The 27,456-nt window shown below is 65.5% G+C and overlaps 1 protein-coding gene across 1 annotated transcript; it reads right to left on the bottom strand.

Moving 5' to 3' along the window:
- Nucleotides 1-185: 185 nt before the first annotated feature.
- Nucleotides 186-24,525, bottom strand: MED24 (mediator complex subunit 24). Its single transcript, XM_068166986.1, is given in 26 exon segments — nt 186-995; nt 1,121-1,269; nt 1,444-1,521; nt 7,148-7,247; nt 7,573-7,666; nt 7,927-8,075; nt 8,077-8,109; nt 8,245-8,509; nt 10,244-10,419; nt 10,661-10,760; nt 10,855-11,033; nt 13,754-13,839; nt 14,449-14,486; nt 15,443-15,585; nt 16,167-16,278; nt 16,578-16,664; nt 17,011-17,093; nt 17,253-17,300; nt 18,009-18,122; nt 18,358-18,508; nt 18,982-19,027; nt 19,030-19,092; nt 19,541-19,764; nt 20,865-20,938; nt 23,803-23,841; nt 24,313-24,525. Coding segments are annotated over 26 exon segments (2,811 nt in total). The 5' UTR covers nt 24,376-24,525; the 3' UTR covers nt 186-878.
- Between the last annotated feature and the right edge of the window lie 2,931 nt (nt 24,526-27,456).

Here is a 27,456-nt window from a genome sequence, read left to right as displayed (position 1 = left end):
GCAGCCTCCCACCCTCCTGGGCTCCCGCAGGGGGGCAGGGGGCGGTGGGATTGCCACCCCCTGCCCAGAGCAGCTCTTGGCCACCTGCTCTCCCCTCCCCCCCAGCAGCAGAGGAGGGCCTGGGGAGCTCCCAAGGCCTGGGCTGCAGGCAGGGAGGCGAAAAGCAAGGAGGCAGAGCCTGGGGCTAGGAAAAGAGCTGAACTGATGATAGAAAACACAGCAGGGGGAGGGGAGGGTCTCAGTCTCTGGTGATGCCCCCAGGCAGGGGCAGGCTGAGCCTACAGGGACATCCAGGCTGTGCCAGGCTGTGCCAGGCTGCTCCAGGATGCTGCAGGCTGCACCAGGATGCTCCAAGGCTGTGCCAGGATGCTCCAGGATGGTCCAGGCTGTGCCAGGATGCTCCAGGATGCTGCAGGCTGTGCCAGGATGCTGCAGGCTGTGCCAGGCTGCACCAGGATGCTGCAGGCTGTGCCAGGATGCCGCAGGTTGCACCAGGATGCTCCAGGCTGCACCAGGATGCTCCAGGCTGCTGCAGGCTGTGCCAGGCTGCACCAGGATGGTCCAGGCTGCACCAGGATGCTGCAGGCTGCGCCAGGCTGCTGCAGGCTGTGCCAGGCTGCACCAGGATGCTCCAGGCTGTGCCAGGCTGCACCAGGATGCTCCAGGCTGCTGCAGGCTGTGCCAGGCTGCACCAGGATGGTCCAGGCTGCACCAGGATGCTGCAGGCTGCGCCAGGCTGCTGCAGGCTGTGCCAGGCTGCACCAGGATGCTCCAGGCTGTGCCAGGCTGCACCAGGATGCTCCAGGCTGCTGCAGGCTGTGCCAGGCAGCCCAGGCCCAGCTCAGGCTCAGGGCTGTCCTCTCCTGGCCCAGCCCTGCTCAGAGGGCAGCGATGGCCTTGGCAGCCACCCTGCGGCCCAGGGGCAGGCTGAGGTCGGTGATGGCCAGGACGATCCTGGGGCTGGACATGGTGGAAACCTTCACCAGCTCTGAAACCTGCCCAGGGAGAGCAGGAGCACAAAGTGAGGCCCAGCAGCAGGCAGGCAGGCAGGCAGGCAGCAGAGCTGGCCCTGGGGGCTGCCTGGGCCCCGGGGGCAGCAGGGGATGGCCTCAGCACTCACCATGGTGAAGGGCATGAACTGGAGGATGCTGCCACGGCTGCCCTGCTCCAGGCAGTCCACACACTCCTCCATGAACCACTGCACAAACTGGGTGTGGGTGCCAGCAGTCTTGGCCCCCAGGATGGAGGAGATGAGCAGGAAGAGATTTGCTATGGAGAGAGAGAGAGAGAGAAATGCCCAAAGCTAGGCCAGGCTGGGGGGGGGGGGGAGGGGGGCTGGGAGTGGCCCCAGCCTCCCACAGAGGGGCACAGATGCCCAGCAGGGTCTCAGCATGGTTGGATCTGCCCCCAGTGCCCAGCCTGGCACTGGTGCCCCCCCCTTACCCAGCACCCTGTTGAGAGGGTCTCTCATGCTGACGCTGTGCAGCTGGGAGGCAGAGAGCGAAGTGCTCATGGAGCGATCTGGGGGGGAGGAGAAGAGGAGCCAGGCTGGGGGGGGGGAGGCTCCAACAGCCTCTTGGCCCCCCCTGGCAGTGCCAAGGTGCCCCCCATGGCCACCAGCAGCCATTCAAGCTCGCCCAGCCCTTGTGCTGCAGGAAGGGCTCTGCCATGAGCTACCCCCCTGGGGCAGGAGGGGGTTGGGGCAGGAAGGGGTTGGGGTAGGAGGGGGTTGGGGCAGGGCTCCTTGGCACCCTCTGTGCACAGAGAGGCAGAGTCCCTGCTGCTGGGGCACATCAGTGCCACACACAGGCATCAGCCTCTGCCTCCAGCACTCAGCCTCTCTGCCAGGCACGGCCCACAGGAGCTTGGGGAGAGCAGCCTGAGAGGGGAGACTGGGGAGAGACTCTTGGCAGTGAGGGTTGGGGAGAGCCTGGCACAGGCTGCCCGGGGTGGGGGCTGTGGCTGCCTCCTCCCTGGAGGTGTTCAGGACCAGGCTGGATGAGGCCTGGAGCAGCCTGGGCTGGGGGGAGGGGGCAGGAGCTGGATGAGCTCTGAGGTCCCTTCCAACCCAACCCACTCCATGATTCCATGCCCCAGGCACGAGGGAGCCTGGGGAGGGCTCCAGATGCTGCTCTCAGGGTGAGACACTTGGCTCTTGCACAAGGCAGAGCTGCTCTGAGCCTGACCAAGCCTGATGGCATCTCCAGAGCATGTGTGGGGCCAGGAGGGTGTCCCTGCCTGGCTCTCACTGGGGCTGTGACCTCTGCCTGCTGCCCAGCCTGGGTAGGAGCAGTGTGTCCCCCCCCAGCAGAGGAGAGCAGCACTGCTCCTGCTGGCTGTGCAGCCAGCCAGATGTTCAACAGCTGCCCAGCAGCCCTCAGGCATCACTCTCAGGGTGCAATCCAGCCCCCAGAGCTGAGGCACCTCCAAGGGACCAGCAGCAAATCCTGGGACAGACCACAGGGGGTTCCAGAGGAGGAGAGGAAATGGCCTCAGGGAGGCTCAGGTTGGACAGCAGAAGAAACTTCCTCCCTGGAAGGGTTCTCCAAGCCTGGCCCAGGCTGCCCAGGGAGGTGGCTGGATCCCAGCCCTGGAGGGGTTTCACAGGGGCAGAGATGTGGTGCTGAGGGCCATGGCTTGGCCCCAACCTTGGCAGGGCTTTGAGGATCCCTAAGCTCTTCTCCAGCCAAAACCCTTCTGTGACCTGACCCCAGCTGAGGCCCCTGCTGGCTGCTCCTGCAGGAGAACTGAGGTCACCTCCAGTCCCAGCTGGCCAGGGAGCTCCTGGGCAAGGCTCCTGGGGAGAGCCCAGAGCACACAGCCAGGGCCCAAGGCAGCAGGAGCCACCTCCCTGTGCTCCCCAAAGCAAGCAAAGAGGATTCCTCCCACACTTTTCTCATGGCACCATCAGCCCCCTGCCTGCTGCAGGAAGCAGCATTTCCCCATCAGCACAGCCAACAGCCCCAGCAAGAGAGGAGACACAAAAAGTCCTGAGTGTCAGAGTGGGAAGAGGTGGAACTGCCTCCAGGGTTAAAAAAAGATAAGGAAAGGAAGGGGGAAAAGCCCAAATTGCAACAGCAGTGAAACAGAAAGCACAGCTGGAGGGAGAGCTGAGAGCAGCAGGGGAAGCCACAGCCCAGGAGCTGCCTGAGCCAGGGCCCAGGAGCTGCCTGAGCCAGGGCCCAGGAGCTGCCTGAGCCACTGCCCAGGAGCTGCCTGAGCCACTGCCCAGGAGCTGCCTCAGCCACAGCCCAGGAGCTGCCTCAGCCACAGCCCAGGAGCTGCCTGAGCCACTGCCCAGGAGCTGCCTGCCTGAGCCACTGCCTAGGAGCTGCCTGAGCCTCTGCCCAGGAGCTGCCTGCCTGAGCCACAGCCCAGGAGCTGCCTGAGCCACAGCCCAGGAGCTGCCTGAGCCACAGCCCAGGAGCTGCCTGCCTGAGCCACAGCCCAGGAGCTGCCTGCCTGAGCCACTGCCCAGGAGCTGCCTGAGCCACAGCCCAGGAGCTGCCTGCCTGAGCCACAGCCCAGGAGCTGCCTGAGCCTCTGCCCAGGAGCTGCCTGCCTGAGCCACAGCCCAGGAGCTGCCTGAGCCACAGCCCAGGAGCTGCCTGAGCCACAGCCCAGGAGCTGCCTGCCTGAGCCACAGCCCAGGAGCTGCCTGCCTGAGCCACTGCCCAGGAGCTGCCTGAGCCACAGCCCAGGAGCTGCCTGCCTGAGCCACAGCCCAGGAGCTGCCTGAGCCACTGCCCAGGAGCTGCCTGAGCCTCTGCCCAGGAGCTGCCTGCCTGAGCCACAGCCCAGGAGCTGCCTGAGCCACAGCCCAGGAGCTGCCTGAGCCACAGCCCAGGAGCTGCCTGCCTGAGCCACAGCCCAGGAGCTGCCTGCCTGAGCCACTGCCCAGGAGCTGCCTGAGCCACAGCCCAGGAGCTGCCTGCCTGAGCCACTGCCCAGGAGCTGCCTGAGCCACAGCCCAGGAGCTGCCTGCCTGAGCCACTGCCCAGGAGCTGCCTGAGCCACTGCCCAGGAGCTGCCTGCCTGAGCCACAGCCCAGGAGCTGCCTGAGCCACAGCCCAGGAGCTGCCTGAGCCTCTGCCCAGGAGCTGCCTGAGCCACAGCCCAGGAGCTGCCTGAGCCACAGCCCAGGAGCTGCCTGAGCCACTGCCCAGGAGCTGCCTGAGCCAGGGCCCAGGAACTGCCTGAGCCACTGCCCAGGAGCTGCCTGAGCCAGGGCCCAGGAGCTGCCTGAGCCAGGGCCCAGGAGCTGCCTGAGCCTCTGCCCAGGAGCTGCCTGCCTGAGCCACTGCCCAGGAGCTGCCTGAGCCACAGCCCAGGAGCTGCCTGAGCCACAGCCCAGGAGCTGCCTGCCTGAGCCACTGCCCAGGAGCTGCCTGCCTGAGCCACAGCCCAGGAGCTGCCTCAGCCACAGCCCAGGAGCTGCCTGAGCCACTGCCCAGGAGCTGCCTGAGCCACTGCCCAGGAGCTGCCTGAGCCACTGCCCAGGAGCTGCCTGCCTGAGCCACTGCCCAGGAGCTGCCTGCCTGAGCCTCTGCCCAGGAGCTGCCTGAGCCTCTGCCCAGGAGCTGCCTGCCTGAGCCACTGCCCAGGAGCTGCCTGAGCCTCTGCCCAGGAGCTGCCTGCCTGAGCCACTGCCCAGGAGCTGCCTGAGCCACAGCCCAGGAGCTGCCTGAGCCACAGCCCAGGAGCTGCCTGAGCCACAGCCCAGGAGCTGCCTGAGCCACTGCCCAGGAGCTGCCTGAGCCACTGCCCAGGAGCTGCCTGCCTGAGCCACTGCCCAGGAGCTGCCTGAGCCTCTGCCCAGGAGCTGCCTGCCTGAGCCACTGCCTAGGAGCTGCCTGAGCCACTGCCCAGGAGCTGCCTGCCTGAGCCACTGCCCAGGAGCTGCCTGCCTGAGCCTCTGCCCAGGAGCTGCCTGAGCCACTGCCCAGGAGCTGCCTGAGCCACAGCCCAGGAGCTGCCTGAGCCACAGCCCAGGAGCTGCCTGCCTGAGCCACAGCCCAGGAGCTGCCTGCCTGAGCCACTGCCCAGGAGCTGCCTGCCTGAGCCACAGCCCAGGAGCTGCCTCAGCCACAGCCCAGGAGCTGCCTGAGCCACTGCCCAGGAGCTGCCTGCCTGAGCCACTGCCCAGGAGCTGCCTGAGCCACAGCCCAGGAGCTGCCTGCCTGAGCCACAGCCCAGGAGCTGCCTGCCTGAGCCACAGCCCAGGAGCTGCCTGCCTGAGCCACTGCCCAGGAGCTGCCTGCCTGAGCCACAGCCCAGGAGCTGCCTGAGCCACAGCCCAGGAGCTGCCTGAGCCACAGCCCAGGAGCTGCCTGCCTGAGCCACTGCCCAGGAGCTGCCTCAGCCACAGCCCAGGAGCTGCCTGAGCCACAGCCCAGGAGCTGCCTGAGCCACAGCCCAGGAGCTGCCTGCCTGAGCCACTGCCCAGGAGCTGCCTCAGCCACAGCCCAGGAGCTGCCTCAGCCACAGCCCAGGAGCTGCCTCAGCCACAGCCCAGGAGCTGCCTGCCTGAGCCTCTGCCCAGGAGCTGCCTGCCTGAGCCTCTGCCCAGGAGCTGCCTGAGCCTCTGCCCAGGAGCTGCCTGCCTGAGCCTCTGCCCAGGAGCTGCCTGAGCCTCTGCCCAGGAGCTGCCTGAGCCACAGCCCAGGAGCTGCCTGAGCCACTGCCCAGGAGCTGCCTGCCTGAGCCTCTGCCCAGGAGCTGCCTGAGCCACAGCCCAGGAGCTGCCTGCCTGAGCCACTGCCCATGAGCTGCCTGAGCCACAGCCCAGGAGCTGCCTGCCTGAGCCACTGCCCAGGAGCTGCCTGAGCCACTGCCCAGGAGCTGCCTGCCTGAACCTCTGCCCAGGAGCTGCCTGAGCCACTGCCCAGGAGCTGCCTGAGCCACTGCCCAGGAGCTGCCTGCCTGAACCTCTGCCCAGGAGCTGCCTGAGCCTCTGCCCAGGAGCTGCCTGAGCCACAGCCCAGGAGCTGCCTGAGCCACTGCCCAGGAGCTGCCTGAGCCTCTGCCCAGGAGCTGCCTGAGCCACTGCCCAGGAGCTGCCTGAGCCTCTGCCCAGGAGCTGCCTGAGCCACAGCCCAGGAGCTGCCTGAGCCACAGCCCAGGAGCTGCCTGCCTGAGCCACTGCCCAGGAGCTGCCTGCCTGAGCCACAGCCCAGGAGCTGCCTGAGCCACAGCCCAGGAGCTGCCTGAGCTACAGCCCAGGAGCTGCCTGAGCCAGGGCCCAGGAGCTGCCTGCCTGAGCCACAGCCCAGGAGCTGCCTGAGCCACAGCCCAGGAGCTGCCTGCCTGAGCCTCTGCCCAGGAGCTGCCTGAGCCACTGCCCAGGAGCTGCCTCAGCCACAGCCCAGGAGCTGCCTGAGCCACTGCCCAGGAGCTGCCTGCCTGAGCCACTGCCCAGGAGCTGCCTGCCTGAGCCACTGCCCAGGAGCTGCCTGCCTGAGCCACTGCCCAGGAGCTGCCTCAGCCACAGCCCAGGAGCTGCCTGAGCCACTGCCCAGGAGCTGCCTGAGCCACTGCCCAGGAGCTGCCTGCCTGAGCCTCTGCCCAGGAGCTGCCTGAGCCACAGCCCAGGAGCTGCCTGAGCCACTGCCCAGGAGCTGCCTGCCTGAGCTACAGCCCAGGAGCTGCCTGAGCCACTGCCCAGGAGCTCAGCCAGCTCAGGGATGGCAGCAGGCCTCAGGCACCCCCTGGAGTCTCCTCCCAGAGCTGTCCCTGCCTGTGGCACTGCTGTAGGGGCAGAGAGAGGGCAGCAGGGACTCAGCAGCTCCACTGGCTGCCCCCTCAGCAGCAGTGGGGATCCCAGAAGGGCTTTGGGTTGGAAGGGACCTCAAAGCTCATCCTGCCCCAGCCCCCCTGCCAGGGGCAGGGTCCCCTCCCCCCCAGCCCAGGCTGCTCCAGGCCTCATCCAGCCTGGCCCTGAGCACCTCCAGGGAGGAGGCAGCCACAGCCTCCCTGCTCCAGCGCCCTCGCTGCAGAGCATTTCTTCCCCATCTCCAGCCCCAAGGGCAGCAGAGGGTCATGCTTGTGCTGTGCACATTTCCCACCCCAAAAGGAGCAGGAAGCAAGGTGGTGCCTCCCCCAGCAGCCCCCTCCCCCCAGGAGCCCCCTCCCCACCCCCCACACTCACTGGGGCTGGAGAGGATGTTGGCATCCTCCTCGTTGGAGCTCAGCAGCCGCATCAGCTTGGAGGGCTGAGTGTCATCCAGGGGGAAGAGGCTGATGTAATCCTGGGGTGGGAGGGAGCAGAAGGGCTTCAGCCCCACTGCTTCCTCTCTGAAAGGGGCATCCTAGCCCCCTCCCCAAGGCTTGAGGCCCACCCTGGGCTCCACACAGCCCCGGGCTGTGAGCTCAGCTCAGCTCCAGCATCTCAGCCTGGGCCAAGCACGCTCAGACCACCTCATCAGCCCTCCCCTCCCCCAGGCAAGAGAAGGGAAAGTCTCTGGTTTGGGGTCTAAAGAGCTCAGAGAGCCCAGAGAAGGCAGAGAGGGCTGGCTCTGGTCTCAGCTGCCCACTCCCTCCTGCCCCCAGTCCCTCCTGCTCCCAAGCCCTCACCTCAATGTCCTCCCGGTGCCTCTTCTTCTGCCTGCTGGAGGCCTGCCCCTTGTTGTGAGAGGAGTAGGAGCTCAAGGCACACCAAACAGAGAGCCTGGGGACAGAGCAGGGACACTGCCAGCCCGCTCAGATGGCAGTGAGAGAGCAAGGGAAGCTGGCAGAGCCCAGAGTGTGCCCTGGGACGGGACACAGCAGGGAGCTCCCCAGGGAAAGGCAGCAGGGAACAGGCCCAGGCCACCAGCCAGGCCCAGAGCAGGAACTGGGGCAGCTGGGACCCCTGGCCCAGCACAGGGCATCTCCCCACCCCCACCAAGAGGCCCCAAGGAGAGGATGCCCACGGGCCTGGGGTCTCACTTGGCCAGGGCCTTGCCCGGGGGGTCCATCAGGATGTGCCACTTGGAGGAGTCGGTCAGCAGGTTGGGCAGGATGTGGCCCAGCAGGGTCAGTGTCAGCTGCTGCATGTCCAGGCAGAAGATGGCATAGAGCAGCTCCACAGCCCTCAGGGGTGTGCTCCTTCCTGGTCTCCTTCAGCAGCTCCTGCCAGGCCAGGAGGAGGGATGAGGGAGGCAGGGGGCACGGCCAGGGCCTGCCCCGCTCACAGCTCCTGGGCACTGCCAGGCCCCCTCAAGCCCTCCCCTCAGCAGGGTGCTGGCACCAGTGGGCAGCCCTCACCTTGACCAGGTTGTTGCAGAACCAGTAGACCCCTCCCATGTGCAGCAGGGTGTCGAAGATGTGGATGGAGTGGCTGTCAGCCCAGCCCTTCTCCAGCACCCTGCTGAACACCGTCACCAGCACCTCCTTGATCGGCTTCTTGGGGGGCAGCAGGTTCCAGTAGGGGATGGGGTCCATGCCCGTGGAGGGGAACTTGATCTGGGTGGCTGTCTGCTGCAGCACATCTGCACACATGTGCTCCAGGATGGAGCTCATGATCACCACCCTGCAGCGGGCACAGCGGCGTCACGGCCGGCGGGCCGGGAGGGAGGCCGGGCAGGAGGGAGGGAGGGAAGGAAGGAAGCAAGGAAGCAAGGAAGGAAGGAAGGAAGGAAGGAAGGAAGCAAGCAAGCAAGCAAGGAAGGAAGCAAGGAAGGAAGCAAGCGAGGAAGCAAGCAAGCAAGCAAGGAAGGAAGCAAGCAAGCAAGCAAGCAAGGAAGCAAGCAAGCAAGCAAGCAAGGAAGGAAGCAAGGAAGGAAGCAAGGAAGGAAGCAAGGAAGGAAGCAAGGAAGGAAGCAAGCAAGCAAGCAAGGAAGGAAGCAAGGAAGGAAGCAAGCAAGGAAGCAAGGAAGGAAGCAAGGAAGGAAGCAAGGAAGGAAGCAAGCAAGGAAGGAAGCAAGGAAGGAAGCAAGGAAGGAAGCAAGGAAGGAAGCAAGGAAGGAAGCAAGGAAGGAAGGAAGGAAGGAAGGAAGCAAGGAAGCAAGCAAGGAAGGAAGCAAGGAAGGAAGCAAGGAAGGAAGCAAGCAAGCAAGCAAGGAAGGAAGCAAGGAAGGAAGCAAGGAAGGAAGCAAGGAAGGAAGCAAGGAAGGAAGCAAGCAAGCAAGCAAGGAAGGAAGCAAGGAAGGAAGCAAGGAAGGAAGCAAGGAAGGAAGCAAGGAAGGAAGCAAGCAAGCAAGCAAGGAAGGAAGCAAGGAAGGAAGCAAGCAAGGAAGGAAGCAAGGAAGGAAGCAAGGAAGGAAGCAAGGAAGGAAGCAAGGAAGGAAGGAAGGAAGGAAGGAAGGAAGGAAGGAAGCAAGGAAGCAAGGTAGGAAGCAAGCAAGGTAGGAAGGAAGGAAGCAAGGAAGGAAGCAAGGAAGCAAGGAAGGAAGCAAGGAAGGAAGCAAGGAAGGAAGCAAGGAAGGAAGCAAGCAAGCAAGGAAGCAAGCAAGGAAGGAAGCAAGGAAGGAAGGAAGGAAGCAAACAAGGAAGCAAGGAAGGAAGCAAGCAAGGAAGGAAGGAAGCAAGGAAGGAAGGAAGCAAGGAAGAAAGGAGGGAAGGAATCAAGCAAGGAAGCAAGCAAGGAATGAAGAAAGCAAGGAAGGAAGGAAGGAAGGAAGGAAGGAAGGAAGGAGGGAAGGAAGGAAGGAAGGAAGGAAGGAAGGAAGGAAGGAAGGAAGGAAGGAAGGAAGGAAGGAAGGAAGCAAGCAAGGAAGGAAGGAAGCAAGCCAGGAAGGAAGCAAGCAAGCAAGGAAGGAAGGAAGCAAGCCAGGAAGGAAGCAAGCCAGGAAGGAGGGGGGAAGCAGAGCACCTCCCCTACAGGGACAGGCTGAGAGGGTTGGGGTTGTCCAGCCTAGAGAAGAGAAGGCCCCAGGGAGACCTTCTGGTGGCCTCCCAGCACCTGAGGGGTCTCCAGGAGAGCTGGGGAGGGACTTCTGCCAAGGGCTGGCAGTGCCAGGCTGAGGAGCAATGGCTTTGAGCTGGGAGAGGGCAGACTGAGAGTGGAGAGGAGGCAGAAATTCTTGGCAGTGGGGCTGGGGAGAGCCTGGCCCAGGCTGCCCAGGGAAGGCTGCAGCTGCGCCCCCTGCTTGGAGGTGTTCAGGACCAGGCTGGATAAGGCCCTGAGCAGGCTGGGCTCGGGGGGGGAGGGGTCCGTGCGGAGGGCAGGGGGCTGGACGGCGCCGAGGGTCGCAGCCCCTCCCCTCCTCTCCCCGCCCAGCGCCGCCGGGGCTGGGACCGGGGCCGGGGCCGGGCCGGGGCTCACCGCTCGTTGTAGAACTGCAGAGTGCTCTCCCCGTGCAGGGGGGTCGCCAGCTGCTGGATCATCTGCAGAGACTTCTCCCTCTCGTCCAGGCCCAGCATGCGGACGTGCGCCACCAGCCAGGCCACGGCGCACACGGCCATGCTGCACACCTTGCCCTTGATGCTGTCGGTGATTTTCTGGCGGCACAGGGCGGGGGGGAAGGGTGGGTGGACCTCCCACAGCCCCAGGCTCCAAGCCCTCCCCTCCTGCCCCTGGCAGCCCCACAGCCACCGGCGGGGGCAGCACCGAGGGGGCTGGAGGCCTGCCAGCACCCCTCCCCCCGAGGCAGGAGGGAGGCAGCAAGCTGGGGGCAGGGGCAGAGGGGGACCTTGGCCACCCCTCAGGCTCTGCCCCACGCCGCCCTCCCAGCAGTCTCACCTGGATGGACTCGAAGGTGAGGACTCCGTTCTCCCAGGCGTTGAGGATCTCCAGGATAGCAGCCGAGATGCTGAGGCAGGCCTCGTGCCACTTCATCTGCCTGGCAGGGGGCAGGGGGAGGCGGCTCAGAGGGGCCAGGGAGGCGGGCAGGGTGGGCTGCGTGCTGCCCCCTCCCGCCCCGCCCCGGCGCTTACACCAGCTTCATCTCCGAGGAGTTGTTGAGGAGGGCAACCAGGGACTCCACCTTGGTGGAGTCGGGGCGGAAGCAGGGGTGGTCGGGGTTCAGGATCTTGCCCTCCTCGGGCATGCAGGTCAGCATCCAGGTCTCAAAGAAGGGCACCTCGCCGGGGGGGCTGGACTCGGACAGGATCACCTGCAGGGCAAGCACCGCGGGCTCTGCCAGGCAGCCAGCACCGCGCCCACAGCCTGCTGGGGCCCCCCAGGAGAGGAAAACTCACACCCTGGGCTCTGCTCTGCACCCCTGGGGTCTGCCCTGCTCCCCTGGGGTCTGCCCTGCACCCTGGGGTCTGCTCTGCTCCCCTGGGGTCTGCCCTGCACCCTGGGGTCTGCCCTGCACCCCTGGGGTCTGCTCTGCACCCTGAGATCTGCCCTGCACCCTGGGGTCTGCCCTGCACCCCTGGGGTCTGCTCCACACCCCTGGGGTCTGCCCCACTCCCCTGGGGTCTGCCCTGCACCCCTGAGGTCCGCCCTGCACCCTGGGGTCTGTCCCACACCCCTGGGGTCTGCCCCGCACCCTGGGGTCTGCTCTGCTCCCCTGGGGTCTGTCCCACACCCCTGGGGTCTGCCCTGCACCCTGGGGTCTGCTCTGCTCCCCTGGGGTCTGCCCTGCACCCTGGGGTCTGCTCCACACCCCTGGGGTCTGCCCTGCACCCTGAGGTCTGCTCTGCTCCCTGGGGTCTGCCCTGCACCCCTGGGGTCTGCCCTGCACCCCTGGGGCCTGCTCTGCACCCCTGGGGTCTGCTCTGCTCCCCTGGGCAGTTCACGGCCACGGCCATGGGAACGGCGCCGCCTTGTGGCCTGCGCGGAGACAGCTCCCAGCCCGGCGCCGCTCAGCCCCCAGCCCGGCTCCGGTTCCCAGGCTGTGCCCTGCGGGTTTCCCCCTCTGCCACAGGACTCTCCAGGGGGGAACCACAGCAGCTCCTGGGGAGATGCAAGGCCAGGCCCTGTCCCGAGGGGCCGTGAGGTCACTGCAGCCTGCCCACAAAGGGTCACTCATCCCCTACCCACCGAGCTGTGGCAGCTGGGACATGGCTCTGGGGGGCTGGGGTGCTCAGCCCAGGGTTGGGGGCGGGGGGTTACAGCTCAGGATTGGAGCAGAGAGCCTGGGATCAAGGTACAGAATCCAGGATCAGGGTGCTGAGCCCAGGACTGGGGCTGCAGGGCCCAGCTGGCAGCCAGCTGGGAGGGGACCCAGGGCTGGAAGGGGACCCAAGGCTGGGAGGGGACCCAAGGCTGGGAGGGGACCCAAGGCTGGGAGGGGACCCAAGGCTGGGAGGGGACCCAGGGCTGGGACTCCCAGAGCCTGCTTCCCACTGGCACCCCAGGGAGACTATTTTGGGCCAAAAAAGCCCCGGTTTGAGCAGCAGCTGCTCAGCAAAGTCGTTGTGGGCTGGGACTGGGGCTGGGGGGGGGGGGGGGATGAGACCTCCTCAGGCAGCCCTGGCCACATCTGCTGCGAGCTGCCTGCTCCCCCGGGGCCGGCCCCTGGCCCCCTGCCGCCCTGCCGGTGCCGTTTCGGTGCCGTTCCGGTGCCGTTCCTCCTCCCACAGCAGACAAACAGCTGGGAAGCCTGGAACGTTTCTCATGCAGCTCAAGTGCTGCTTCCGGAGCAGGGCTGCAAGTTCCTCCTCTCCAGGGGGGGGGAGGGGGCTGCTGCTGCTCAGCCTGGCTGCGTGTCCCACCCCCCCCCCGCCCACAACCCAAACCGGAGAGGCAAGGCTGGGAAAAGCTCAACGAGATCAGAGGCAGGCCTGGGCAGCAGGCAGCGCTGGCACCGGTGCCAGGGGACCAGGAAGAGCCCAAGCAAAGCCTCAGGAAGGCTGCAGCCATTCCCTGCCCCAGCAGCTGGCACTGACTGCCCCTGCAGGGATGGCCCTGGGGGGGCCGGGCAGGGAGGGAGCTGGGGGGGCAGGCAGGGAGGGCGCTGGGGGGCAGGCAGGGAAGAGGCAGGGAGGGCCCTGGGGGGGCGGGCAGGGAGGGAGCTGGGGGGGCAGAGAGGGAGCTGGGGGGGCAGGCAGGGATGAGGCAGGGATGGCCCTGGGGGGCGGGCAGGGAGGGAGCTGGGGGCAGGGATGGCCCTGGGGGTCAGGCAGGGAGGGAGATGGGGGGGCAGGGAGGGAGATGGGGGGGCAGGGGAGGGAGGGAACTGGGGGGCAGGGGAGGGGAGGGAACTGGGGGGCAGGGAGGGGAGGGAACTGGGGGGGCAGGGGAGGGGAGGGAACTGGGGGGCAGGGAGGGGAACTGGGGGGCAGGGGAGGGGAACTGGGGGGGCAGGGAGGGAACTGGGGGGGCGGGCAGGGAGGGCCCTGGGGGGGGCAGGGATGGAGCTGGGAGGCGGGCAGGGAGGGGCCCTGGGGGGCGGGCAGGGAGCTGGGGGGCAAGGGATGGAGCTCGGGGGGCGGGCAGGGAGGGAGCTGGGGGGCGGGGCAGGGAGCTGGGGGGCAGGGATGGAGCTCGGGGGACGGGCAGGGAGGGAGCTGGGGGGGCGGGATGGCCCTGGGGGGCAGGGAGGAGGGGCCCTGGGGGGCAGGCAGGGAGGGCCCTGGAGGGCAGGCAGGGAGATGGGGAGCAGGGAGGGAGATGGGGGCAGGGAGGGAGAAGGGGGGCAGGCAGGGAGGGGAGGGCCCTGGGGGGGCAGGGATGGAGCTGGGGGGGCAGGCAGGGAGGGCCCTGGGGGGCCAGGGATGGAGCTGGGGGGCAGGCAGGGAGGGCCCTGGGGGGCAGGCAGGAGCGCTTGGCTCGGCCCCCAAGGTGCCAAGGTGGCTTCAGGGCCGAGGGGCACAGGCAGGGTGGCAGCCTGGCCGCTAGAGGAGGCTGGCAGGCTGCAGAGCTGAGCCCAGCCCCAGCCCTTACCTCGGAGCCGTAGGTCTGGGCCACATGGCAGAGCAATTGAGGAAAGGAGATGTCAAAGAGCAGGGCCCGGACCGGGGCGGATTTGGCTGAGGGAGAGAAAGGAGGCGCTGGGAGAGCTCCGGGCCGGGGCAGGGGGAGGCAGGGCAGGAGCTGGGGGGGAACAGGATCCTGCTTCCTCCAGGCAGCTTTCCTAACCCCCAGCTGCTTGTGTGTGAACCAGGGCTGCCAAGAGCCTCCCTGCAGAGCCCATCTGCCTCCTTTCCAGCCCCTAAAAGCAGCTTTGCCCCCCACCCCAAGGGCAGGGGCAGCCCCAGCCCCCAGGCCCCCAGGCCCAGCCCGCTGAGCTCCCCCCCCGACGAGGAAGGTCAGAGCACAGTTTTCATCACTGGCTGTCAGAGTCCTTATCTGGGCTCTTGGCTGGGGAGAAGCAGCTGAGCCCCCCCCCTCCCCGAGCAGGGAACAGCCCCAGTCAGGATGGCTCCGTGTGAGGGCGGCAGGTGCCCAGGTCCACACTGGCACCCAGCCATGTGCCCCCTGTGCCAGGCTCCCTGCTGGGCCTGGCAGGGCTCAGCTGACTCTGGCCCCACAGCTAGGCCCAGGTGAGCCCAGCTGGGCCCCACAGCATCCCCCCCCCCCCCCCCAAAGAGGGAGCAGTGTTGGGGGGGCACAGCCCCAGCCACCCCCCAGCCACTCACAGCCTTCGCCGCCGATCTGCTTGGTGAACTCGTTCAGCCCTGGGGGAGAGAGGAGGACACAGGGGCGTGGTGGTGACACCAGGGGAGGTGGCAGGGGGCTGCCCCCGACCCTGCAGACCCCCTCCTGCACCCCACCCCAGGGCAGGGCCCAGCTCTGCAGACACCCTCGGGGTGCAGCAGGGCCAAGCCACCTCCTCCCTCCCTGCCCCTGCAGCCAAACAGGTCCAGCAGCACTGCCTCTGCCCACAGCCTCCCTCCAGACCCAGCTCTGCCTGGCTGTGTGGGGCTCTGAGCCTGCCTCTTGCCAAGCTCCCCTGGCACCAGGGCTCCAAAGGGCCAGGCTGGGGGGGGCTGGAGCTGCCCTGGGCATCCCCCACTGGAGGAAGCTCTCACACTTGCCAGGGCACTGCTCACAGCAGGGCACAGGCAGAGGGATGCCCTGGGTGCCAGGCTGTGCCAGTGCCCTTGGCTCTCTTCACACCCTGAAACGAACCTGCCCTGTCAGGCAGAAAGGAAGGAGCTGGGGGGGTGCAGCCCCCCCAAGATCAGACAGCAATGGAAGGGTTTGGGTGGGAAGAGACCTTCAAAGGTCCAAGCCCTGCAGCCAGCAGGGACAGCCCCAGCAAGAGCCCCAACCAACCTGGCCTGGAAGGGGCTCCAGGGGTGCAGCATCTCCCACCCCTCTGGGGACCCTGGGCCAGGGCCTCACCACCCCCAACATCAAAAACTTCTTCCTGCTCTGCCTCTTGGAGCTCAAACCATCACCTGTGGCCCTGGCACCACAGGCCCTGCTCAAGCCTCTGTCCCCAGCTTGCTGGGAGCGCTGAGAGCTCTCCCTGGAGCCTTCTCTTCCCTCCCTGGGGCCCTGCTGGCTCCAGGGCTGCACAGCCACACCCAGCCCTGTCTGGGGGTGAACTCGTGGGGCTCCCCCAACTCTGCCCAGCCCCACTGTGGGCCAGCAGCACCCCCGGGGGGTGGGGGGGGGGGCACTCACTTGATGAACTTCCGAGCGAAGGACTTCAGCTTGCCGGTGGCTGCCGCCGCTGCCAGCAGCAGGTCCAAGCTCTTCCCAGACAGCATGTGACCCAGGACCCCCAGCAAGCCCTCGGGGGACTTGGAGTGATCTGCATCCATGGTCTGCAGACAAAGGAGAGGACAAAGCAGCCGTGGGGAGCAGTCATGGGGCAGGTGAGCCGCAGAGCCACGGGGCAGGGCGGGAGGCTGCCAGGGCTGTCCCGTGAGGCCCAGCAGGGCACGGATGAAGGGGGGGGGGGGGGGCCGGGGGAGCCCTCCCCGCGACCCCCAGGCCTCAGGGAGGTGGCAGAGCAGCATGACCGGCAGCCAAACGTCCTCTGGAGGCAAAGAGAATGATGCAGGGATTGGGAGGAGCCTGTGGGGAGCAGGGCAGATGCACGTGGGGAGGCAGGAGGGGCAGAGCTGGCTGGGCTCAGGCTGCTGGCACTCCACCGTGTGCCACCTGACAGCTCCTCCAGCCTGCTGGGGAAGGAGGCAGGGAGGGAGGGAGGGAGGCAGGGAGGGAGGGAGGGAGGCAGGGAGGAGGGGAGCTCCTGGTCTCCATGGCAGAGCAGCAAGGCTGGGAGTGATTCCCCCTTTGCTCCATCCCAGGGCAGGGGCAGCTCAGGCACCTCCCAGGCGCTGCCTCGGTGCCGCTGGCAGCAGGCTCTGGGGCCAGGGCCCCTGCCCAGGCTGGGCCTCACCTTCAGGATGTTGGTGACAGTGGGCTCAGCCCTCAGGATGAGGCCAGGGTTGGGCTGGATGTTGGCATTCTCTGCTGATTTCAGGTGTGGAGCATGCTCCCTGTCTGCATCCCTGGGGGGGGGTCCACCAGGAAGGGAGCAGTGAGCAGGACCTGCCCAGCCTGCCCCCAGCCCCTCAACCACCCCCCCCCCCAGGGGAAGGCCACCCCCCAGCTGCAGAGGACAGACTTTGGCTGTGCTTGAGCTGCCACTGACAGCAAAGCTTCAGCCCTCCAGGCCACCCTGTGCCAGCTGCAGGGCAGTGGCAGCACAGCTGCATCCTCACACCCCTGCACCCTTCCCAGAAGGAGAAGCAAGAGGAGCTGCCCCAGGCCCACTTGGTCCCCAGCCTTCTGAGGGAGGGAGCTGTACCTTTTGGCAGTCAGGTTGCTCATGTTGGCCTCTGACAGCAGCCCCTGCTTGTTGCACTCCTGCAGCAGCTGACACATGCAGTTGCAGCTGGAAGAGAGGGGAGAGCACTGCTGCAGCCCTGGGCGACGCTGCAGGGCAGGAGCACTCCTGGGCTGTGCTCCCAAGCCCTGCTCCCAACCCCCCCCCCCCACCCCCAAGGATGCTGCAGGGCCTAAAGCAGCTGCAGATTTCACCCAGCACCACTCAGCCCCTCACTGCCTTGCTGATTTGGCAGCAGCAGGGCCTCCAGGAGGAGGGGTTGGAGCAGAAAGCAGAGAAAGCCTGGTCAGGAGCTGCCCCAGCAGCTCCCAGCACAGCAGCCGGGGGGGGGGGAGATGGGGGTGGTGTGGCCCAGGCTGAGGGCAGGCCAGCCCTGGGCAGGCTGAGCACTCACTTGCATCGCTGATCCACCTTGTCCAGCAGGGGAGTCAGCTTCAGCAGGAACTCGAAGGCACAGTTGACGTCCTCGGTGAAATCCTGCTGCTCACAAGGCTCAGAGCTCAGCCCAGAGCCCACAGCAGCCTCCCTCTGCCCCTCCCTCCCCCCACCTTGTCCATTAGAGGAAGGCTGTGAAGCATTTCCTACCCCCAGGCACCCCCAGCTGAGTGCTGCAGCTGACAGCCCCCCAGGCCTCACCTTGTCCCCCTGGGGATACTTCTTCAGCTTGACCAGGACCTGGGGGATCTGAAAGGCACAGAGCAGGAAGTGAGAGGCCAAGGCAGGCCCTGTGCTGCAGGCAGGACCCCCACAAAGCAGCAGCCCCCCCCCCCCCCACAAGAGACACTTGCAAGCAGCTGCAAACTGGCTGGGCCCAAAGGGTGGTAGGAGTGGAGCTGGCTCCAGGGGAGGCCAGGCCCAGGAGCTGCTCCCCAGGGCTCAGTGCTGGGCCACTTCTCTGGGATGTCTTTAGGGTGAGGGCACCCAGGCACCCCTGGAGCAGCAGTGCTGTGGCCAGCAGCAGCAGCAGGGCAGGGATTGTCCCCCTGGCCTGGGCACTGGGGAGGCCACACCTTGGATGCTGGGGTCAGCTGTGGGCCACTCACTCCACTGAGGGGCTGGAGCAGGTCCAGAGAAGGGCAACAGAGCTGGGGAAGGAGAGGCCCTGGACAGCAGTGCTGATGCTCAGCAGCTTGCAGAAGAGCCAAGGCAGGAGGGGACAGGAGAGGAAAACAAATCCTGTGCCAGGATTCAGGGCTCAGCAGGGGCTGAGCAGGCAGGGAAGAGGCAGCAGCAGTGCCAGGGCCTGGAGCTCTGTGCCCATGGTGGGGCTGGGCTCCTACCCTCAGGAAGGTGAAGGCTGTGGAGCTCTGTGCCCATGGTGGGGCTGGGCTCCTACCTTCAGGAAGGTGAAGGCTGTGGAGCTCTGTGCCCATGGTGGGGCTGGGCTCCTACCTTCAGGAAGGTGAAGGCTGTCCACTTGAGCTCCTCTGTGCCCTCTGGGGACTCGATCAGGCCCACAAAGCAAGCCTTCCAGATCTCCAGCACGAAGAGGGGGGTGGGGATGCGCTGCAGGGCAGAAGGGAAAGCCCACCCAGTGCTGGAAAGGCCACCAAAGGCCTCCCCCCCAGCCACAGCCAAGCCCTGACCCCCTGTGAAGGTGGGGATGAGCTCCTGCTGCTCCCAGCAGCTGCATCCATGCCCTTGGAGCAGGATGAGCACTGGGAGGTCGCACAGCTGAGAGCTGCAGCCAGGTCCTGGTGCCAGAGCCCAGCCCCAGCAGAACAAGATGCCACTTCCCTACCTGCATCCTCTTCACCATCATCAGCTGCTCCACCAGGGGCTGGGTCTCTCCTGTGAGGTTCATGGTGCCCTCCAGCAGCACCACAGCATGCACAGTGGGGAAGCCAGTCTTGTTCAGCTGCTCAGAGTGCACTGACAGCATGGTGGGGATGCTGGGGGGCAGAGGACAGCACAGGGTCACTGCAGCCCTGCAGGGATGGATCCTTGCTCCTCCTGCCACATCCTCCTTTCCCAGCCAGGCCCCTGACCCCTGCTGTGGGCTGTAGCTCCTTTGTCCCACCACAGCCTGGGCTCTGGGAGCAGCTCCAGGGGGGTCCAGAGCGAGGATGGCAGCCCTGGTGTGGCCAGGGCAGCTGAGGGGCAGTGAGGGGCCCCAGGAGCACCACAGGAGCAGCCTCTGGACAAGGCTCTGTCACAGCAAGTCAGCACTAGCCCTGCCCCCACTCCTGCCCCAGGGCCTTCTGTCAGCCCCAGCTCAGGGCTGCTGCAGGGCTCTGAGCTGGGAAGGGACAGGACAGCAGGGAGCCGGCGTGGAGGGGGCCAGGAGGCTCTCAGCCCCCACACCAAGCAGCTCAGTCCCTCACTTTACCCTCCAAGCCCCCCGGGGACAGCAGCACAAAGCTACCTCTTGGTGAGGGAGATGCAGTCATCAGCCTGGCCGCGCAGGGGGAGCCGCTGAGGCCGCTCAGACTCTCCCCCAGCTTGACAAGAGACTGCTCCACCACGCTCCAGGAGGCTGGGGAGGGAGGGCAGGCTGAGAGGCAGGCAGGCAGCACACCTCTGCCAGCCCAGGCCGAGGGCCTGCGTGCCCCCCAGCAGCTCCTGTCCCCGGCCCAGCCTGGCACAGCCCCCGGGCCAGATGTGGGCACCGGGTGAAGGTGCAGGGCGGTGCCAGGCGCGCCGGGGGGGGGGCAGGACGTGCAGGGGCTCCTGCAGCCTGCCCGCTCCCTCTGCTGCTCTGCCAAGGGCAGCACGGAGGGAAGGGAGGGGGCAGAGGGTGGCACAGAGCCAGGGAGGAGACTGCTCCAGCAAGAGGGCTGAAGATGGATGGGCTTGGAGCTGCAGGGCCAATGCGGCAGGAGCCGGGCAGGGGAGAGGGGGAGGGGGAAGAAACCCTCCCAGGGCAGGGGGAGGAGGGGAGGAGGAAGCCCTGGCAGCGGGCAGGGCAAGGGGCAGGGACATACAGGCCTCCTCCAGCTTGGCAATGTGGATCAGGGCACGGTTCTTGGTGCTGCTGAGCATCTTCTCCAGCCTCTCCAGGCACATCTTCAGCTGCCCCTCAGCTGCCCCCTGCTCCAGAGGCTCCTTCAGCCTCTCGCCGTAGAAGGTGGCGCAGCGCAGGAGCCAGGTGAGGGCACTGATCAGCGCCCGGCACAGCCCAATGCACTCCTCTGCCTTGCCATGGCAGCTGGGAAGGGGACAGCAACAAGCCTGGGCTGACTCTGAGCTCTGGAGGCACAGACACAGCTCAGGGATCCCAACCCCCACACCGCCCAGCCCGGCCCGGCCCAGCCCAGCCCCGGCCTGGCAGCTCCTCCGCCGCAGCCCCTGGGCATCCCCTGCTGTGCCAGGGGACAGCAAAGCCTGCCCAGCGCTGCCTCCTCCCTGGCCACTCTCTGCTCGAGGGAAACCTTCCAAGCCTCTAATGAAATTATCTTGCTAAGAGAGGCTCAGCATCGATCAAGGCTCTGGGAGAGGTGAGCAAAGCTTTCCCCTCCCGGTGCACAAAGCGCCGGGGCCAGGAGTCCTGATCAAATTAAGCAGAGGATCAGATTAGGCAGGGCCTGGATTAAGTGCCTGGCTCTGCAGTTGGCCAGCAACAGCTCCTTGTCAACATCTGTGACTGATGCATATTCATTGCTGCTGCTGCTTCATTTCACCTCACTGAAGAGCTGCTACCTTCCTCCTCCTCCTCCTCTTTCCCTTCCTCCTCCTCCCCCCGGAGCCCTCCGTCGCCTGCTCTCTGCTCCAGCCTCCCAGCAGAGGCTCTCAGGGGTTAACAGGAAGATTTCTGAGAGCTTCCTAAAAAAGTTTGGGCCTTTTTTTTGTTCCTTTCCTTGTGGCCTGAATTGTCTGCACTCCCCTGGGCCCTGCACCACCAGCGGAAGAGCACGGAGCAAAACAAGGCAGCTGCCTGGGGCAGCGCAGGCAGAGCTGCCAGGCAGGGCCCTGGGAAGCTGCAGAGGCCACACATGAGAAGGGGACAAACGGCCTCAGGGCTCAGGCCCATCCCCTGTCCACCTGAGCTGGGCAGCAATGTGCCAGCAGAGATATTTCTTCCACAGCAGCCTCCCCAAGAGCTCCTGGGGTCTGTTTGGGACTCCCTCTGCTCCCCCCAGGCTGGCAGCCAGAGTGGGGACAGCAGCTTGGGAATGGAGGTGGAGCTGGAGGGGGGCAGCCTGCCCCTTGCTGCCAGGGTGAGTGCCCCAGGCTCAGCCAAGCCCCACTGGGGCCTGGGTACTGCCCACCTGGGGCCAAGGGGAGAGAGCTGGAAGGGGCAGGGGGTACCTGAGGCGGTCACAGAACATGTCCATGATCTCCAGCAGGGACTGCACACACAGGTCCCGGGAGAAGTCGTCGAACTAGAGCAGGAGAAGAAGGAAGGGGTTCAGATGGGGGCTGCTGGGCTTCAGCAGCTCCAAACCCTAACTCAGCTCCTTCCTGCAGGGGCTGGGCTGGGCTCTGCTGCCCGCCCTGGCAGCTGCCCAGCAGTCACTCTGACAAGAAGTAGGTCAGAGCCATCCGACGGCTGGGTCGTGCCCTCCGCGCTGCCGCGGGAGGCAACCGGAGCACGGCAGCAGGGTCGAGGCAGGGCTCTCTCGGCAGCCTCCACCAAGCAGCATCGGGGGCCCGAAGCTCTGACGCGGCAGCGGCTGGATGCCAGCCCGTGTGCCCATCCCCGGCTCGGCGGGGCTGGCAGCCTGTGCCAAGAGCGCGGCCGCGGGGCTGGGAGGCCGGTGGGCAGCAGAAGCGCAGCTCCCCGCCCCCTCGCCGAGCAGATGGGGCCGCCCCCGCCGGGCCGGAGCTAGCCCGCGGCTCTCTGCTCAGCCCATGCTGCTCTGAAGGAGGAGGACTCAGCTCTCAAGGTCAGCGCTGCCCAGCCTGCCGGAACGGGCAGCGACGGACAGCCGGGGCGAGGGCACCGAGCCCGCGCCGCCCGCAGCAGCCCTGGCGCTGCGCTGGGTGCCAGCCGCCCCGCAGCACCGGATGGGTGCTGAGCCCCGCTGGAGGGGTCCCCATCCTCACCAGGGCTCGGTGGGACGTTTATGGCACAGCTCTAAGCTGTGGCAGCCCCCAAACCAGGCTGGCATCACGGGGCTGTTAGCATCTTGCGCCTCTTGTCCCCCACTAATCACAGGGAGGTGGGAGGAAAGAAATTGTTCCCCTCTCGAAGTCTTCCTCTTCAAATCATCCCCCCCCCCCTCAAATCCTGCTTCAAATCACACCCCCCCCCAAATCCTCCTTCAAATCATCCCCCCCCTCAAATCCTGCTTCAAATCATCCCCCCCCCCAAATCCTGCTTCAAATCATCCCCCCCCAAATCCTGCTTCAAATCATCCCCCCCAATCCTGCTTCAAATCATCCCCCCCTCAAAGCCTGCTTCAAATCATCCCCCCCCAAAAAGCCTGCTTCAAATCATCCCCCCCTCCAATCCTGCTTCAAATCATCCTCCCCTCCAAATCCTGCTTCAAATCATCCCCCTCCAAATCCTGCTTCAAATCATCCCCCCCCTCCAATCCTGCTTCAAATCATCCCCCCCCTCCAATCCTGCTTCAAATCATCCTCCCCTCCAAATCCTGCTTCAAATCATCCCCCCTTCAAATCCTGCTTCAAATCATCCCCCCTTCAAATCCTGCTTCAAATCATCCCCCCCCCTCCAATCCTGCTTCAAATCATCCCCCCCTCCAATCCTGCTTCAAATCATCCCCCCCTCCAATCCTGCTTCAAATCATCCCCCCCCCAATCCTGCTTCAAATCATCCCCCCCCAATCCTGCTTCAAATCATCCCCCCCCTCCAATCCTGCTTCAAATCATCCCCCCCTCCAATCCTGCTTCAAATCATCCCCCCCTCCAATCCTGCTTCAAATCATCCCCCCCTCCAATCCTGCTTCAAATCATCCCTCCCTCCAATCCTGCTTCAAATCATCCCCCCACCAAATCCTGCTTCAAATCATCCCCCCACCAAATCCTGCTTCAAATCATCCCCCCTCCAAATCCTGCTTCAAATCATCCCTCCCCTCAAATCCTGCTTCAAATCATCCCCCCTCAAATCCTGCTTCAAATCATCCCCCCCCAAATCCTGCTTCAAATCATCCCCCCCCTCCACTCCTGCTTCAAATCATCCCCCCTCCAATCCTGCTTCTAATCATCCCCCACCAAATCCTGCTTCAAATCATCCCCCCCTCCAATCCTGCTTCAAATCATCCCCCCTCCAATCCTGCTTCTAATCATCCCCCACCAAATCCTGCTTCAAATCATCCCCCCCCTCCACTCCTGCTTCAAATCATCCCCCCTCCAATCCTGCTTCTAATCATCCCCCACCAAATCCTGCTTCAAATCATCCCCCCCCTCCAATCCTGCTTCAAATCATCCCCCCCTCCAATCCTGCTTCAAATCATCCCCCCCTCCAATCCTGCTTCAAATCATCCCCCTCCAAATCCTGCTTCAAATCATCCCCCCTCAAATCCTTCTCTAAGTTATTCCCCCTCAAATTCTTCTCCCTCGAATTCTTCCCCCCTGAATTATTCTCCTCCTAAATGACTCTTCCCTTAAATTAATCTCTTTTGAGTTATTCTCCCTTCCATTACTCTCCCTTAAATAATTCTCCCTTCAGCCCAGAGGTCACCCCTGACAAAAGCTGCTGCCCGAGGAGGCTGGGGGGGCCTGGGGCAGCCTGCAAGGGGCTACCCTGCTTCCCCCCCCCCAGAGCAGCCCCAGCCACCAAGCAGAGGCAACCACAGAGGGCTCATCCCCACCAAAGCATCACAGGGACCACCAAACCCCCCCGTGGGAAGCCAGCTGGCCTCAGAGCCCGTGGCTGGGTGCTGGCAGCCCTCCCTGGCTGCGTTGTTTTCCCATCTCCAGCTCGGGCTGCCCGGGGCAGTGCCAGCGCCGGCGGCGGGCAGGGAGGGCTGCGGCTTCCGGCAGCCCAGGCGTGGTTTGACACGCAGGGCGCTGCGGGGCAGGGGCCTGCCGGGCCCCACACGACGGAGGGAGGGATGGAGGAGGCTTCCACACCCACGGCCGTGCCCCCTGGAAGCAGAGGAGGTGGCAGCAGCCCTGTGCCCAGCGGGCCCGGGGAGGGCTGCGGGGCTGAGCGGCGCTGCTGACTCAGCAGAGGAGGTCCTGTTCCACTTGACCTATATTCGGTGAGAGCGGTGGGGAGGGAAGGGATCCACGGGGCCAAGGAGAGCAACCTCAAAGGCAGCACCTGCCGGAGCCATACCTTGCTGATGGCCGTCAGGACGGTGGAATACGACACCATCTAGGAACAAAAACAGCAGAGGGCCAGCGGCGGCGCCCCGGCGGCGGAGCCCCGGCGGGAGCCCGGCACGGAACGGCAAGGTCAGGGGCACGGCCCCCGCCGCCCGTCCCCGCACAGGCAGGGCTGGGGCTGGGCTGCTGACCCGGCACAAATCCAAAGAGACGTTTTTAGGTGACGGCTGATAGCTCTCACACAAACCCCCCGGCGACGCTCGGCGGCTCAGGCGCCGGCAGGGCTGAGCGCTCCCACCCCAACCTGCAGCCTGGCGAGGGGCAGAGGCTGCTGCCAGCACCCAGCCCTGCCTCGGGCACACCTTGGGCCCTCTACCACCTGCCCCAGCCCGGGAGAGGCACGGATGGGAGACTGAAGGGCTCAGCACACACACACCCCCCCCGCCCCGAGCCGGGCCGGGGGAGGTGGCCGGCAGGGGGTGGGTACCGGGAGCCTGGCAGCCAGGGGCTGGGTGAGTACCTGGGAGCTGATGGCATACTTCAGGTAGGACAAGATGAGTGGGTTTGGCGAGGGCCCGATCATGGCCTGCTCCAGAAGAGCCTCTGCAAGCAAAGGAGAGGGGCCAGGAGGTCCCAGGTCAGCCCATGCACGGGGCAGGGACACTCACACACAGACCTGCTCTGCCCTCATGCCACAGGAGAGGTGGCAAGGACAGACTGTGCCAACCACAGCGACCCTCTGCCGCCCTTCCCCGGCTCCAGCTGAGTCCCACAGCTTCCTAATCCCCCCCCGTGGCAAAAGCCAGGGGATGATTCAGGCAGCGTGAGCCAGCCTCCTGCTAACTCAGCTCTGTCCCAGGCACCCCGGCCCCAAAGGGCTGCCTGCTGCTCTCCAGGCACGTTCCCCCTGCCTCCCACGACCTGCCCAGGAGCTTCTCGCACCCTCCACCGAGTGATTTGTTTCAGCTCTGGCACCTGGGGCTGAACTCGGGGCAGGCAGCGCCCTCCCCCCGGCCCCCAGCCGGGACCAGCCCGGCACGTCTGGGCCCTCCCTGCCGCCGGCTGCCTGCCAGCGCCGGGGCCGGTGCAGGCTGGAGGGGCTCTGCCCGTCCTATCTGCTCAGTCAAGCCTTTAATTGACCATTTGAACTATGGCAGAGCACAGCAACCACCTCCGGAAAGCAGGCCCCGGGCTGCTGCACGGCTCCTAAGTAGGTCAAAGCGCCCAGATGCAAGAGGGGGCAGGAGCTGTTTGGGAAGTCCTTGCCCCAAAGACAACGAAGAGGAGGAGGAGGAGGAGCTGTCACTGGATGCCAACCACGGGAGCAGGAGACTCCCTGGGTCTTGCTGGAAGGCTGAGGGCTCGGCCAAAAGCATCCCAGCTCGAGGACAGAAGGCTAATGGCAGCCTCCCCCTCCCCAGCCAGTCAGGGAGTGTCAACTCGAGCCAGCCACATGCTGCTCCCCGCTGCAGAAGTGTCAGCACAGATTTGCTGGGCACTGCCGTGATCCTGGCAGCCTGTGCCAGCTTCTCCTCCTTTGTGCTTCCCCTCTGAAAGGCAGGAGCTTGGGAAAGGACAGCTCCAGGGTCTCGGCAGCAGCCTCCCCGCGTGCCCACAGCGAGGCTCCTGCTGCCCAGCACGGCCTCGGTGCCTTGGACGTTCCCGGCAGCAGCCTCCCCGCGTGCCCACAGCGAGGCTCCCTGCCTGCCCAGCACGGCCCTCCGGTGCCTTGGGACGTTCCCTTCTGCAGCCCCTTCGAGCCACTCTGCCACCTCCAGCCCCGCAAGGCCAAGCCCCACAGCTCCAGCCCAGCCCCACAGCTCCAGCTCAGCTTCCCCACAGCTCCAGCTTCCCAGCTCAGCCCCTCCAGCCCACTCAGCTCCTCCAGCCCCACAGCTCCAGCTCAGCTCCCCCACAGCTCCAGCTCAGCCTCTCCAGCCCCACAGCTCCAGCTCAGCCCCTCCAGCCACTCAGCTCCTCCAGCCCCACAGCTCCTCCAGCCCCACAGCTCCAGCTCAGCTTCTCCACAGCTCCAGCTTCCAGCTCAGCCCCTCCAGCCACTCAGCTCCTCCAGCCCCACAGCTCCAGCTCAGCTCTCCCACAGCTCCAGCCCAGCCCCTCCAGCCCCACAGCTCCAGCTCAGCTTCCCCACAGCTCCAGCTCAGCCCCTCCAGTCCCACAGCTCCAGCTCAGCTCCCCCCACAGCTCCAGCTCAGCTCCCCCACAGCTCCAGCTCAGCCTCTCCAGCCCCACAGCTCCAGCTCAGCTCCCCCACAGCTCCAGCTCAGCTCCTCCAGCCCCACAGCTCCAGCCTAGCCCCACAGCTCCAGCTCAGCTCCAGCCCAGCCCCTCCAGCCCCCACAGCTCCAGCTCAGCTCTCCCACAGCTCCAGCCCAGGCCCCTCCAGCCCCACAGCTCCAGCTCAGCTTCCCCCACAGCTCCAGCTCAGCCCCTCCAGCCCCACAGCCCCAGCTCAGCCTCTCCAGCCCCACAGCTCCAGCTCAGCCCTCTCCAGCCCCACAGCTCCAGCCCCAGCCCCTCCAGCCCCACAAGGCACAGGGCTGGGGCACATCTATGCTGACACCAGCACAGGCAGCAGCAGGCAGGGGACAGAGCCAGCCTGAGGATGGAGTTTGACAAAACCCAGCAGAGGGAAAAAAACCCTGATGGGATGGAAGGAGGGCAAAAAAAACCAAGCCCCCAGTGGGGAAAGGTCCCTGCCTTGGGGTGGGGAGTGGAGCATCCCTGCCTTGGGGTGGGGGTGTGGAGCATCCCTGCCTTGGGGTGGGGGTGTGGAGCATCCCTGCCCGCAGCAGAGCTGTTTCCCATCCCCTGGTGCAGCAAACCCTCTCGCCTGTTTCTCCAGGGCTTGCAGACACATGCTTGCTGCACCAGGGTGAAGAACCACCACCAACAACAACAAAAAAAGAAGATTAAATGAAATAAAACCCCTCCCCCCCCCAAGCCAAACCTAGCAACAAGTTTCTATAACTGGCACAGAAAGCCCTGGCAGAGCTTTAAAACCACAGAGCTCAGCAGGTACCAACGGTTGGCAGCAGCCCATCTCCAACGCCCTTGAATAGGGACGGGAAAAGAAAGCTGGGGGTGGGAAGCAGCACCTGGCCTCCTTCACAGAGCTCTTCACTGCCTTGGCTGGCCACAGTGACAGGGCAGATGGGGGTCCTCAGCCCCTCTGGAGGGGGGAAAGAAACTGAGGCAGCAAAGGGAAAGGCGCGCGCGCGGGGGAAGGAGCGGAGCGATGCGCTGCGAGGCCAGGCTGAGGGGGCTGAGGGAGCTGGGGAGAGAAGGCTCCAGGGAGACCTCCTGATGGCCTTTCAGGGGTTCAAGGGGGCTACAGGAGAGCTGGGGAGGGGAAGTTTATCAGGGGGGTGTGGGCACAGGATGAGGGGTGATGGCTTTAAACTGAAAGAGGGGAGATTCAGGGTAGGCGTTAGGAAGGGGAATCTTGAGGCTGGATTCTTGAATCAGGATTTGGAGGGGGATGATTTGAAGCAGGATTTGGAGGGGGGGGATGATTTGAAGCAGGATTGGAGGGGGGGATGATTTGAAGCAGGATTTGGAGGGGGATGATTTGAAGCAGGATTTGGGGGGGGATGATTTGAAGCAGGATTTGGAGGGGGGATGATTTGAAGCAGGATTTGGA

This window comes from Melanerpes formicivorus, unplaced genomic scaffold (genome assembly GCF_026170545.1).
Source record: "Melanerpes formicivorus ecotype bairdi unplaced genomic scaffold, bMelFor1.0.p_v2 SCAF_112, whole genome shotgun sequence".
NCBI classification, from domain to species: Eukaryota; Metazoa; Chordata; class Aves; order Piciformes; family Picidae; genus Melanerpes; species Melanerpes formicivorus.
Note: the sequence above shows the minus strand (reverse complement) of the source record. Positions and strands in the feature narration are given on the sequence as shown.